The sequence below is a fragment of the Pogona vitticeps genome, chromosome 5, assembly GCF_051106095.1.
Source record: "Pogona vitticeps strain Pit_001003342236 chromosome 5, PviZW2.1, whole genome shotgun sequence".
NCBI lineage: Eukaryota > Metazoa > Chordata > Lepidosauria > Squamata > Agamidae > Pogona > Pogona vitticeps.
In genome coordinates this window covers 170,272,129-170,283,807 of record NC_135787.1, presented here as the reverse complement: position 1 = coordinate 170,283,807, position 11,679 = coordinate 170,272,129, and the positions used below count along the sequence as shown (strand labels likewise).

Sequence of the window (11,679 nt, the reverse complement as noted above, 5' to 3'; positions counted from 1 at the left end):
CTTAGTTTTATGGTACAGATTTTGTGATGGTTGATTGTAATTTTTCTAAAGAGAGCTGAAGTAGCTTCACTGAGTTCTGAATCTGAAGAGTAAATTCTGATATATGTTGTAGAGAGCTATCATGTACTTTCTAAACTGTGAGTAAAACCAGAATAAAGTAAGAGCTGCATTCATAAGGAAAATATTTTGCTGTTTGAACAGAGACACCTTTCACCTCTTTGCATAATTAGCCAGAAAGCTGAAGGCCAAGAAGAAAGAGATTATTCTTCAGCCCGACTCATAGGGAACTCGAATTTCATTGGGTGGTGAAGACACTTAAAATAGTATTTTCTAAAATAATAACGGAAAGAAACAGTGCTAATTTTATTTTGGGGAAACTCAGAGAAAGGGCCTTAACAATAATCGGCTTAAAGTCACCCCAACTTAAAGGGGTTAGTGTTTCTTGTCAAGTTTCTATGGCGTGGTGGTGGCAAGTGAGTTGACCCAGAAAATGGTAATTTCCTGTCAAGGGCTCTCCAACAAATGTCGCCTTTATATCTGGCAAAGATCACTAGGCCCCAGTGTTTTGAGATCAGCGTGCTTAAGCACTCTTCATTAAACCGGATGCAAAGTGTGAAAGGTGATTCAGGCAGCTTGGGCAGGCATCCGCGCAGATGGCAAAGCTTTGGACACTCCAACAAGGCTGAATAGATGCTTCATTGGTTGAGTTAATAGCCAGGCAGGGGCCGAGGCGGACTTTAAAAATATTGTCTCTCAATAGTCTCTTCACTGGAAGGAAAAAGAAGTCACTGACTCATTTGCAATTAGCTGACCTACCATTACAAATCTTTCCATGCTGGGGATTTAGCCATCACAGATTATATTGTAAAATTACTAGATATTTAGGGGTTTGTATTATTTTGGAGCAATTATTCTTTTTTATATTCATGACACATTCATAAACACAGCTGCGTCGGGGGGTATTTGGCCACACAGAGAAGCAGCACACTGTATTCCTGTCCCACTTGTTTTTGCAGCCCTTGCTTTCTGGTCAGCATGGTTGTGTTGGAATGTTAATGAAAAGTGGAAAGCAAGTCAGCATATATTAGGAATTCTGTTCACCCAAGTGTCAAATGGCACTGCCAATGAAAAGGGGAAAAGGTTGTCCATAACTGGTCTAGGCCTTGAAAGTGTTAGTTAGTAATGGGGCAACTCTATCACTAAACAGCATGGGACAACTGCAGGCTGCAGTGGCAGTCTCTTGGCTGCACCTCCTGAACTTTCTGGCAGCTTCTTCACCTCCCTGGTGAAGGACAGAGCTGTGTGTGACACCCAACTTCCCTGGTCCCCATAAAATAGCCTATTTACTCACTTATAGTGGAAAAGACTATCCTTTTTTGCCAGCGCTGAAGTGAGATTAAACTACCATTGCAGTCAGTCTCTGCGGGTGGGGGACCATTTTGTCTTTCATCTCAGGAAGCTGAGTGTTCAGCCTTGGCAGCTTTCGATTGTGAAAAAAAGATGCTGCTACACTGCCAGTGTTGTAACATAATTCTGTCAGTCCTAGTGAGCTTGTGTGTGTGAACTGGGTATAGAGCACTGTCTTGTTCTTTGCCTCAAGCAACAGTGTTTTGAGTCAGCCTTGCTTAATTTGCCTTTACCTTCAACCCATAGGTGTTCTTACACTGAATTCAATTTCACTACCACAGTGCTGTGATATCAGTTTATCAGTGCTATGATATTGTTTAAAAGTATCAGACAAATTTATAGAGGGCAATTCTATCAGAATCTGTTAGCAGGATGGCTAAATTGATCTCTGTTTTCAGAGACTGTGCAAGAGAACAATTAAGATGTGGGACACAGGACATCAATTAACTACTATTTTGATTTTCTCCTTGTGGGCTTCCTGGAGTATCTAGTCGGCTACTACAGGAAACACAATGCTAGATTATCTGTAACTTAGATCCCTCCAAAAGCACACTCTTTACAGTTTTGGTATACAGTTTCTGACAGCTCTAAATGTATAGGTTAGAAATACTGTCACCACATTCTAATGCCTAGTAGTACAGATAGTTAATTTATGCTGTCCATGTGACAGAGAGAGAATTTGGTTACCAGAAATACCTTGCTTTGACTTTGTACATCCCTTTTCCTCCCTTCTCTTCCTTGCCACAGCTGTGAGATCAGAAACATGTCCTTCATTTTTAAAGCATCCAGCACTTCTTATTGTTTGAAATACAGAACTCCCACTGCTTTGAACAATTGTTTTTATTAACAAGCAGGAATCATAAAATATGGTTTGAGCCTTCTTTTTCAAACAAAAAATATATGGATAAAGTATAATTAATATAAATATTTAATATTAAACATTAAATATTTAGCATGAGAGCAATTAAATCAGTTGCTGAATGATGCATGAGCTCCGAACTAAAGTAGACCAATGAGTCAATTGGTCTACTCTAGTCAAGACTAGCAATAGGACACTGGCCTATGTGTTTAATAATTATTTGGAAGAGGAGTGGAATTGTTGCATGTTGATTTAAAATGCATTGAGCCAGTTCTGCTATTTACATATTTCTTGTGATTTTGGACTGCAAACTATCAAAAAACCAAAGTTCTGAAAGAATTCCTGTTTGTTTTGTTGCTATAGAAGTTTGAGATAGTTGCCATATTCCTTCCTGAAATGTGTGTGTGTTTGTGCCTAATACACTTATAATGTGATTTTCTATCTTTAGTACCCTTTCAACAGCCCATCCTCACGAATGGAGCCCTGCTTGATGAGCAGTACCCCAAGACTGCATCCAACCCCAGTAACTCCTCGCTGGTCAGAGGTACCGTCAGCAAATGCTTGCTACACAACTCCATCCATGCACTCCACAAGATATGGGAATTCCAGTGATGTGTATGCACCATTGACCACACGGAGAAATTCTGAATATGAGCACATGCAACACTTTCCAGGCTTTGCCTATATCAATGGGGAAGCCACCACAGGTTGGGCAAAATGAAAATGACTGGTAATCGTTTCAACTATATATATTTAATAAAAACAGGAAAAAAGTTCATGCCCAAGTTAATGGAGGTCTTAAATGGGCATTTTTAATGGTCATGAAGATGGAGAAGATCCTGGACCCATGATTATAATCAGGGCACATAGTAGCATATAGACCAGTGTTATGGTTTCAACAACCAAACAAGTTTTTACTGCTGCTTTGAAGCATTACATAGGCCAAGGTGTGCCTTTTATTGTTGTGCTTTCTCCAGATGTCATGAAATCAGCTTGTGTTAGTTACCATCTAACCAGTCACTGAATGGTTGCATGTCTGCATGGATTTGCTCATTCTTAAATAATGGCAGTTGCAATGTAGAATGTAGTGATTTGCCTGCACTGCAGGGATTGAAGTTCCATGGGGAAATCATGGAGTTATAAGGAGTGAGAGAATTATTTAGTTTATCTCTTTATCATAAAGAACAATACCCCACTCATTAACCCACATCCACACTAAGCTAATATAACAACTTCTCTCATTTTGAGTCCCGAATTATAGCCAGAATTGCATGGAGTCTAATTTTACACAAGTACCTAACTGAAAAGGTTGAAAAAGAGAGAGATCCTCATATTTATACCTTTGCCTTATATTTTAAAAAGAGGTTTCTAACCTTTGAGGACATGAAGATGTTCCCAGCCAGGAATCAAGAGTTCTGTGTGTTGTAGTGTGTTTTGTCATTGCCTCTAATGGCTAGCATAGAGCAGTTCCATAGAAGGCTTATATCACCCCAGATTCCTTATTCATTGCCATCAACTGACATTGACATGGACTTCAGATCACAGCATTCTCCACTCATAGCCCTTCATATTTCTTCCATTTGTTTTCTTCCTGTACAAAATATGTTAAAGAGAAAATGATGTAATCACTGCATAGTGCCTTCTTATTGTACTGTAGTAAGATGAGCCCTTCATGTGGAAGCACCCCTAGTCTACCAGGTAGGAACATTATCTAGGGGTTCGCCAGTCATGCTCTCATTGTATTTCTTCACTAAAGAGTACATTTGATGTGATCACAACAAGCCCCTGTGTTATAAGTTGGCCATTGCTAATTACCTCTAAAAATTCCTCTTAAAAATTGCATCATGGGGCAGGGGGAAGGAAAGAGAACTAAGGAAATTCTTAAACAAACAAACACACACACACACACACACACAAACAAACAAACAAACAAACAAACAAACAAAAAGAACATAGCTGGCATTTTCTGTTTTGCTGTCACTTAGTTCCTCCATTTTGTACTTGGCATGAACCACATTCTGGCCCATAACAGGCATCCCTAAGCTAAGCATACCTCTAGGACCTGGGTCACATATAGCTGGCAAGTCCATTTCTGCAGCAGCTGTGACACCCATTTGTTGATACTGTCATCAAAATAGCACCATGAGGGGATTGCTGCAAGCAACAGATGATGCCACTGAGTTCCCCTCTTTTTGGTAGTAGTTAGGCCTCATCCTGAGTATTGTGTCCAGTTCTGGACACCATAGTTCAAAAAGGATACCAACAAATTGGAACAAGCTCAGAGGAGGGCAACAAGGATGATCGGGGGCTGGAAACCACGGCCTACTAGGAAAGACTGAAAGAACCCGGCATTTTTAGCCTTGAGAAAATAAGACTGTGGGAAGATGTGATAGCACTTTTCAAATACTTGAAAGGCTGTCATACAGAGGAGGGGCAGGATCTGTTCTCCATCGTCCCAGACAGCAGGACACGCAACAATGGGCTCAAGTTACAGGAAGCCAGATTTCAGTTGAATAGCAGGAAAAACTTCCTGTTAGAGCTGTAAGACCAGTAAGAACCAATTACCTTGAAAGTTGGTGAGTTGGAGTCATTCAAGAGAAGTTTAGACAACCACCTGGCAGATATTCTTTGATTTGTATTCCTGCATTGAGCAGCAGGTTGGACTCAGTGGGTTTATAGGCCCCTTCCAGATTATTTTATGAAAGCAGCAGCAACAGTGACATCAGAAGAAAAAGTGCATTGGCATTTCCCTTCCTTTGAAGAGCTGAAAACACCCTGCCCTGAACATTAGCAAGGATTTATGGTTCGGAATAGCACTCTCGGCACCCATCTCAATCATAAAAAGCCATCATAACTGTGACCAAACTTCAGTAGCTTCTCCAGTAGTGACTGCCAGACTTTAGCAATGGAAACAAAATCCCAATCTGGGAATTTGCTCCTCCCTCAAATAGTATGATACAAGCCACTATCTGTCAGCTATTTTGGTCCTCAATCTATACATGGGAAAAACAATTACTTGGTAATTCAACGTGATATCTATGAATGAAAAACCCTAGGAGTTTTGCAAATCAATTATGCAAGCTGAAACGCTAAATGGAAGTTTGTTTAGCTAACTCAAAATGTAGAATTGGCTTTTCCTGAAACATAACTGTGAACCTTCTTCAAAAGCGCAAAATACATCTCTGGTTATAGTACACCACAAACACAGAGCAGGTTTACAAATTATATTTATCAAATTCCATCTTTCCATGTTCAGAACTGTAGCAAACCAATGAAGCCAAACTGGTAAAGGGAAAAGTAAATAATACCAGTGCAATCTGATATGACCAAGTACGTGCTCAAAGCAGCTTCCTGAGTTGTGGGAAGGTAGCGGAGAAGGTAGTAACTAACTCCATTTGTCAGCCTTCTGACTTGGTCATACAATATGTTAGTTCAGTGCACACCATTCCTTTCTCTTTACTGAGAAATTTGATTGGTCTTTAAGGAAACATGCTGGGTATAGGGGAGAAATCTAGTCCATTCACTTTATTCCCCTTAAACGCTCCTGTACCTTCTATGTATTTTACTGGCTTATCTTTTCTCCACAGCTTCCTCTTTGAGGCTTCTTTAAATGGCCTGTAATAGTGGTTATATTACTTTCCAGTTTACATGTAACTTTGTGTTGTTGATGCACCTTTCCATTTATCAAATAAGTGTTACCTTGACACGAGGATGACATGTAGCATTCAATGATACGATGCCTAAGTTGGCTGTGTTTCGTATTATATTATTCGTATTTGTGTAGCTATTAAAGGTTGTGGGTCTGCAGTGACAGTGAATGCAATCTTTCTTACCCCACTTATGTAGCACCTCTCTCTCTCTCTCTCTCTCTCTGTGTGTGTGTGTGTGTGTGTGTGTGTGTGAAGATCCCATATCAGCACAGCATCTTCCAGTGTTCCACAGTATCACCCATACTGTACACTCCAAGGCAAGGCTTTCCAAGCATTCATCCCGTATTACTGGATTCAGTAGATTACTATTTCGCCGTCTTCGGTGCATGCATAGCTTTACTCCTGTTTTTCCTTGGAGAAGCCCATGAACCCACCTGGAGGTCAAGGAAAGAACAAGCTATTGGATGCTTTATGGGGAGGGATGGTGGGGCCCTGTTGATGTACAGAAATTGACTAGAGCCCTATTTACATATCAGCAAGTGAATACCCAAAATCATGAGGGAAGGCTAAAGTGGTGGTGGAGGTGCAGGCATACATCTAAATATGCTTAAAGGCTTCAGATTTTTATGTTCACGCAAACATGTGACTTCTGAGTGGGCAGAGGATGGGGGTGGGTCAGGGTTTACCTGCATCTCACATCTCCACTATCTTTTTAGCTTTTGTCTTGATTTCAGGCATGACTCTTCAACAGAACTAAGATTGGCAATTGAAAATCACTTGAATGCTGGCAAGTGGAGAGTGCCCTCCCCTCCACACCTGAGCTAGCAGGTTACTTTAAAGGACCCACAAGAGCTTATATGGCATACACAGTTCTCTCCATCAACAGGCAGGGAAGAATTAGGATATTACCTGCCTCAGCATCCATGGGGCACTTGCCTCACTCTGCTGAATAGCAGGGTTGGCTCCAATGTAGGATGTGCTAGCTGGCACAAAAGCAACTCAGCAGGGAGGGCAACACAGGCTCCTAATGGACAGCTCTTTGGGTCTGGGTGGGGCAAGTATGATTGCATTCAACCTAACACACTAAGGCTGAAGTCCTCTTGCTTAGCATAGTTAAGTCACAACTAGAGTATAGTACTGTAGATTCATTTAATCAATGGAACTTATGGAGTTGCCTCACCAGAACATCACTAATTCAGTGGGCCTACTTTAGTCACAACTTAATATATTAACCAACAGGACTTCAGACTAAGAAAACTACATTAATATTGTCAAGCTAAGCAAGCATGTGAAAGCTACAATTCAAAGTGCAAAAACAAAATACTTTGTTATCTATAGCTTGGTATAAATACTGCTTTACTGGTGCCTTGCCAGAAGAAATCTATACAGTTGTACAGACTTCAAAGCTGTGCCTTTGGACCTATTTTATGCTATGTGTGGGGGAAAATACTGTATTTTGGGAAGGTCTTTTTTCATTGGTATCTTTGGTCAGATTCATAGTTCTTTGTGGATTTTATTTGGTAGGGAACTATTAACATAGAGGGCTTTTTTTCTTCTGTATTATAAATTTTAAAAGCACCAAACAATTATGGTGGACTTATTACCCTATGGGTAAGATATAATTACAAGGAAATATGACATCAGGCATCTTAATAATTGTTTTGTAAATAAAATATTTGATAGCACTCAACAGTGGTGATAATTGTGTTTATGGTTAAATGGAAATGTATTATATGTACAGTTGCCCAAGATATATGAAGGATTTTCACACTTAAATAAAAAACAAGATAAAGAATCTTAGCTCAATTCATTTGAAATTTTGAATTATAAACGGGTAATGTGTGTGGTGTTTTTACACTGTTGTACAATTTCTAGATTTTGTGCTGGGGAAGACACCTAGCATGCTATGAAAAATGTCAAAAGGCTTGGATTCAATGATAGGTGTACAGATTTATAAAAGGAATATTTTCTATTGCCTCCTCACTGTCTGGAGCTATCTATGTCCTACAAAAAGTCTGTCTGAGGTGTGTGTGGGGGAGGGTCTCCTGTTGGATGAGGTGTGAGAGAGGATTGTTGACGAAGGGAAAAAAATCCTGTAAGAAAATAGAGCACTTGCTCTCCAGCTCAGCACTGATCTTTTCAGTATTGCTCTTGTCTTCCATATATTACTCTTGTTACACTTTGTACAGTGACATTTGGAATTATTTTCCATTGCTCCTAAAAACACTAAAATCATTGTACATGCAGACTGATGGCAGGCCTCCAGGCTCTTGAGATACTTTTAACTACCGTAGTTTCAGGGCCTGAACCAGGGCTTTTCTTCACATGCAATTCTAATCCTTCTACTACTCTTGCTATCCTCTAATGTGACCTGAATTAAAGACATCTGGAGAGAACCAAGTTGGGGAACAGCCTATCAGGTGGAACCAATGCAAAATCAGAAAAACAAAGATATGCAGCTGGACACAATCTCCTCTTCCCATAAATGGCAGCTGCAAAGGCTGAGTTTATTTCATTTTTAAAATTTATTTCATAGATTTTTATACCACCCCCATTAGTGTAAGGCACTATTGTTCCAAGCCCTTGATTACATTCCATTTTTAACACGTTTGTGAACTGACAAGCAATGCTAAAACAAAAGAAAGTAGGAACTAAAGTCCAAAAAAGAACGATTTTACACTCTGGTTTAAGAAAAAAAAATCTAATAATGTTTTTCCCCCCTATAAATATGGAGACTATAAACTAAGAGCAAATGTCAGTGCATTTACTCAGAAGAAGACCCTGGGAAGTACAGTAAGCAATATTCTTGGTAAGTGTGAATATGTTGGTGCTTTTCACTATCTTCCTACTTAGCCCTGTATCTAGCATTGTACTGTGATATAATCTGATTCTCTTTCTAGCATTGCTATAGATAACAAAACACTTGTAGTGCAATTCACTATATGCATGAAGTGAGTGGGATATACATAAAACATTGTCTTTCTGTGAACAGCTTTCATTACTAGAGGGGTAGGCAGAGGCTCAGCAGGAGTAGAGCAGTGAGAACCACATCCACTCATGATTTTTTGGGGGTGGTGGTGGTTCAGGCTACCTCTTGATTCAAGGGTCACTTACTTTTGACAAAAATGGCCTCTGACCTTCCCCAATCCATCAATTCTGTCTGACTGACCCCCTCCCCACCAACAAAGGCATGAAATCCAGAGGCAGGCAGGCATTGTTTTTAGAGGTTCAGTTTAACTAATACAGGAGAAAGCAATAGTATGTACTCAACATGAAAAGTCTGTCTCATCTTTGGGTGAAAGAGATGCAATACATTATTTTCTTTTAAGTCCAGTTCTAAATCCCACCCCCATACTACTTAAAATACGAACTAAAACATACCAAAGGTAAATGCTTCCAAGTCCAGGCAGCAGCACATTTAGGAGCTCGAACGGCAGAGTCATTCTAAACCCAAAGGGTGAAATGCTGCTTTTTTGGGACTACAACTCCCAAAATCCCCTGCTGGAACTTGTAGTCCAAATGGGTACCTTTTTCTAGGCTTTCCTTGCAGTGATGCCCAAAATGGCTCACTTCTATTTCTGGGAACAAATTTTGAATAGCTTTAAATATCACCTTGTGTCAACTGGACTGTTCACAACAAAACATATTTACAACCAGAGTATATTGTAAACACTTTCTATAAAATGTATTTTTCTGACATTTAATTTGCCTTCCCATAAGTTAAATTACTTTTTATTTTACTCTTGATGATTAGGGTGAACAAACCTTTATTATTTTTATAATTCATTTTAACTCAGAAGTTTTTTTTATATCTCTCAGATAAAAAACTACACACTTAATCTGTCTGAAAATACATTTCAATACTTGCTTTTGCAGTCACTTTTAGAATCATGACCTCAAGGTGTGTTCAGTCATGCAGTCAGACATCAGACAGAAATGAATAAGCTCTTCAAGTGAATAAAGCACCTCTCAGAGTAATGGAAGCAGTTGCTCCTGAATGAGCAAGTGCCTCCTTGTGGATTCCCATTGGTGCTGGGCTGCCTTTGAAGTTGTGTGAATCTCCAAATCTACAGCCTGTGGCAATGTGGAAAACAAACTATGTGCTCTATGGCACCCAGCAAGCACAAGTCAACTGTTTGTTTGCTTCTGTACTTCTGAGAGATGCAACACCATGAAGATTGTGGACCCGTACAGATTTTACAAAGTATAAGAAACTAAATAAAGTAGAAGTTTACATAGAGAATTGGGGAGCAAAGCGAGAAAAAATGGAAGAATGGAAAGAATGGAGTGAAATGTCTGTGGTGCCTTCTGCCATATGACATTTTTGGCACATGGCAATGTTCATTAGGGAGATAAATCCTTGCTCGTCTCATCTTCACACGTGAGACTAAAATACTGGAAAAATTATTCTCACCCGTCAAGAGTACAAGCTCTTTTGTACTGCAGTTGCCAAGACAACAAGAGGAGATTTAGTTTTTGGCACAAATTAAGCGAAATTGCATGAACAATGTGAATAATTAACAAAACAATGACTGCTGCTTTGTTGCATAGAAGCAGAAGCACTGGAAGGGGTGTTTGTGTCTTTTTAAGTAAGCAGCCAGTAATTCTATATGTGTACTTTACTTCTTAAGGGAAAGAGTTTTAGTTTTGTGAAATGATAATTTATGCAAATTACAAAAAATCTGTTTATATTGTTGCTCTTGCATAGAAATGAGGACTCTCATATGTCCCAAAATTCCTCATCAAGATATTGTCAAATCTATATTGCCTATAGAGAAAGAGGGATATTTGTAGTTTTCTTCAAATCTCAAGTCATACCGGAAGGGAATCTATGAAACTCTGTTTACAAGAAAATATATTTTAAGATCAAACTTCATTCATGGGGGTGCTGAACACAGAAAGTCCAGTGCTAGATCAGATGTGGTTTAACACTACAGTACTTACAAACAGGTAGTCAGTTCAGAGAATTTCTCCATTGTGGCAGAATGGTAAGAAATTCATAATCAAAGATAAATAGCCCCTTTTGCACAGCAAACACTCTGGTGCATTCTTGTTGCTGCATACGTTCCAAAGTAAAAGTACTTATATATCTATATTTAGTTTTAGTCGTCTTTTAGACACCTTCCTTTTTATCCTCACTGCTACGATGAATAATTGTCTTGAACTTTTATTATATCTGTAACTTTTTCCTTTTTTTAATAGAAAAAGTTCAAGATAACAGAAAACACATGAGATGAAAATAGGCTAAAAAGGGAGTTTTACATTTTCTATTTTTTCTGCTATTGACCATGAAGTAGCTGATTGATACGGTCTTGATTAAATTTAGATGTACTGATTGAAAAAAGAATTTACTAAAATTCTTTATTTAATAAAACACAGTCCTAATCTTTCACAAAAATCCTGATCCAGAGGCAGCTTAAGCAAACAGCATCCAATGCAAATGTCCTTGTATTCCATGGAAACATGAAGAGTTTTCAGAAGTGCAACCTTAACATGTTGGGAGAAAAGATAAGCAACTATTGTGGCACTGTAATGGCAAGCACATTAATTATAGTGCAAACTTCCATGCGTTACAGCCAGCTTTATCAGATGAAAAAAGTGTTGCAATGGCCAAAATTATGTTGCTTGGCATAGTAAATCACACTACAGTAGGCCCACTTAATCAGTGGGGATTTAGACAGTCAACTCCCCTCTATATGTTCCATTGATTCAAATAGGCCTACTCTAATTACAACTTAGTTCAGAATATGAAGTTGCAGTTAA

General features: G+C 39.0%; 1 protein-coding gene across 4 annotated transcripts in view; it reads left to right on the top strand.

The window, feature by feature from the left end:
• The window catches only part of RFX4 (regulatory factor X4), an 88,905-nt gene extending 81,194 nt beyond the window's left edge, over positions 1-7,711 (top strand). For 2 of the 4 annotated variants that reach the window (XM_020803667.3, XM_078376206.1), the window contains exon 18: positions 2,715-7,711. In XM_020803667.3, coding sequence (XP_020659326.2) covers positions 2,715-2,987 — 273 coding nt within the window. In that variant the 3' untranslated portion in view covers positions 2,988-7,711. The remainder of the gene's footprint in view (positions 1-2,714) is intronic. The other 2 variants (XM_073000035.2, XM_073000036.2) reach the window with 1 other exon arrangement.
• Positions 7,712-11,679: the final 3,968 nt, after the last annotated feature.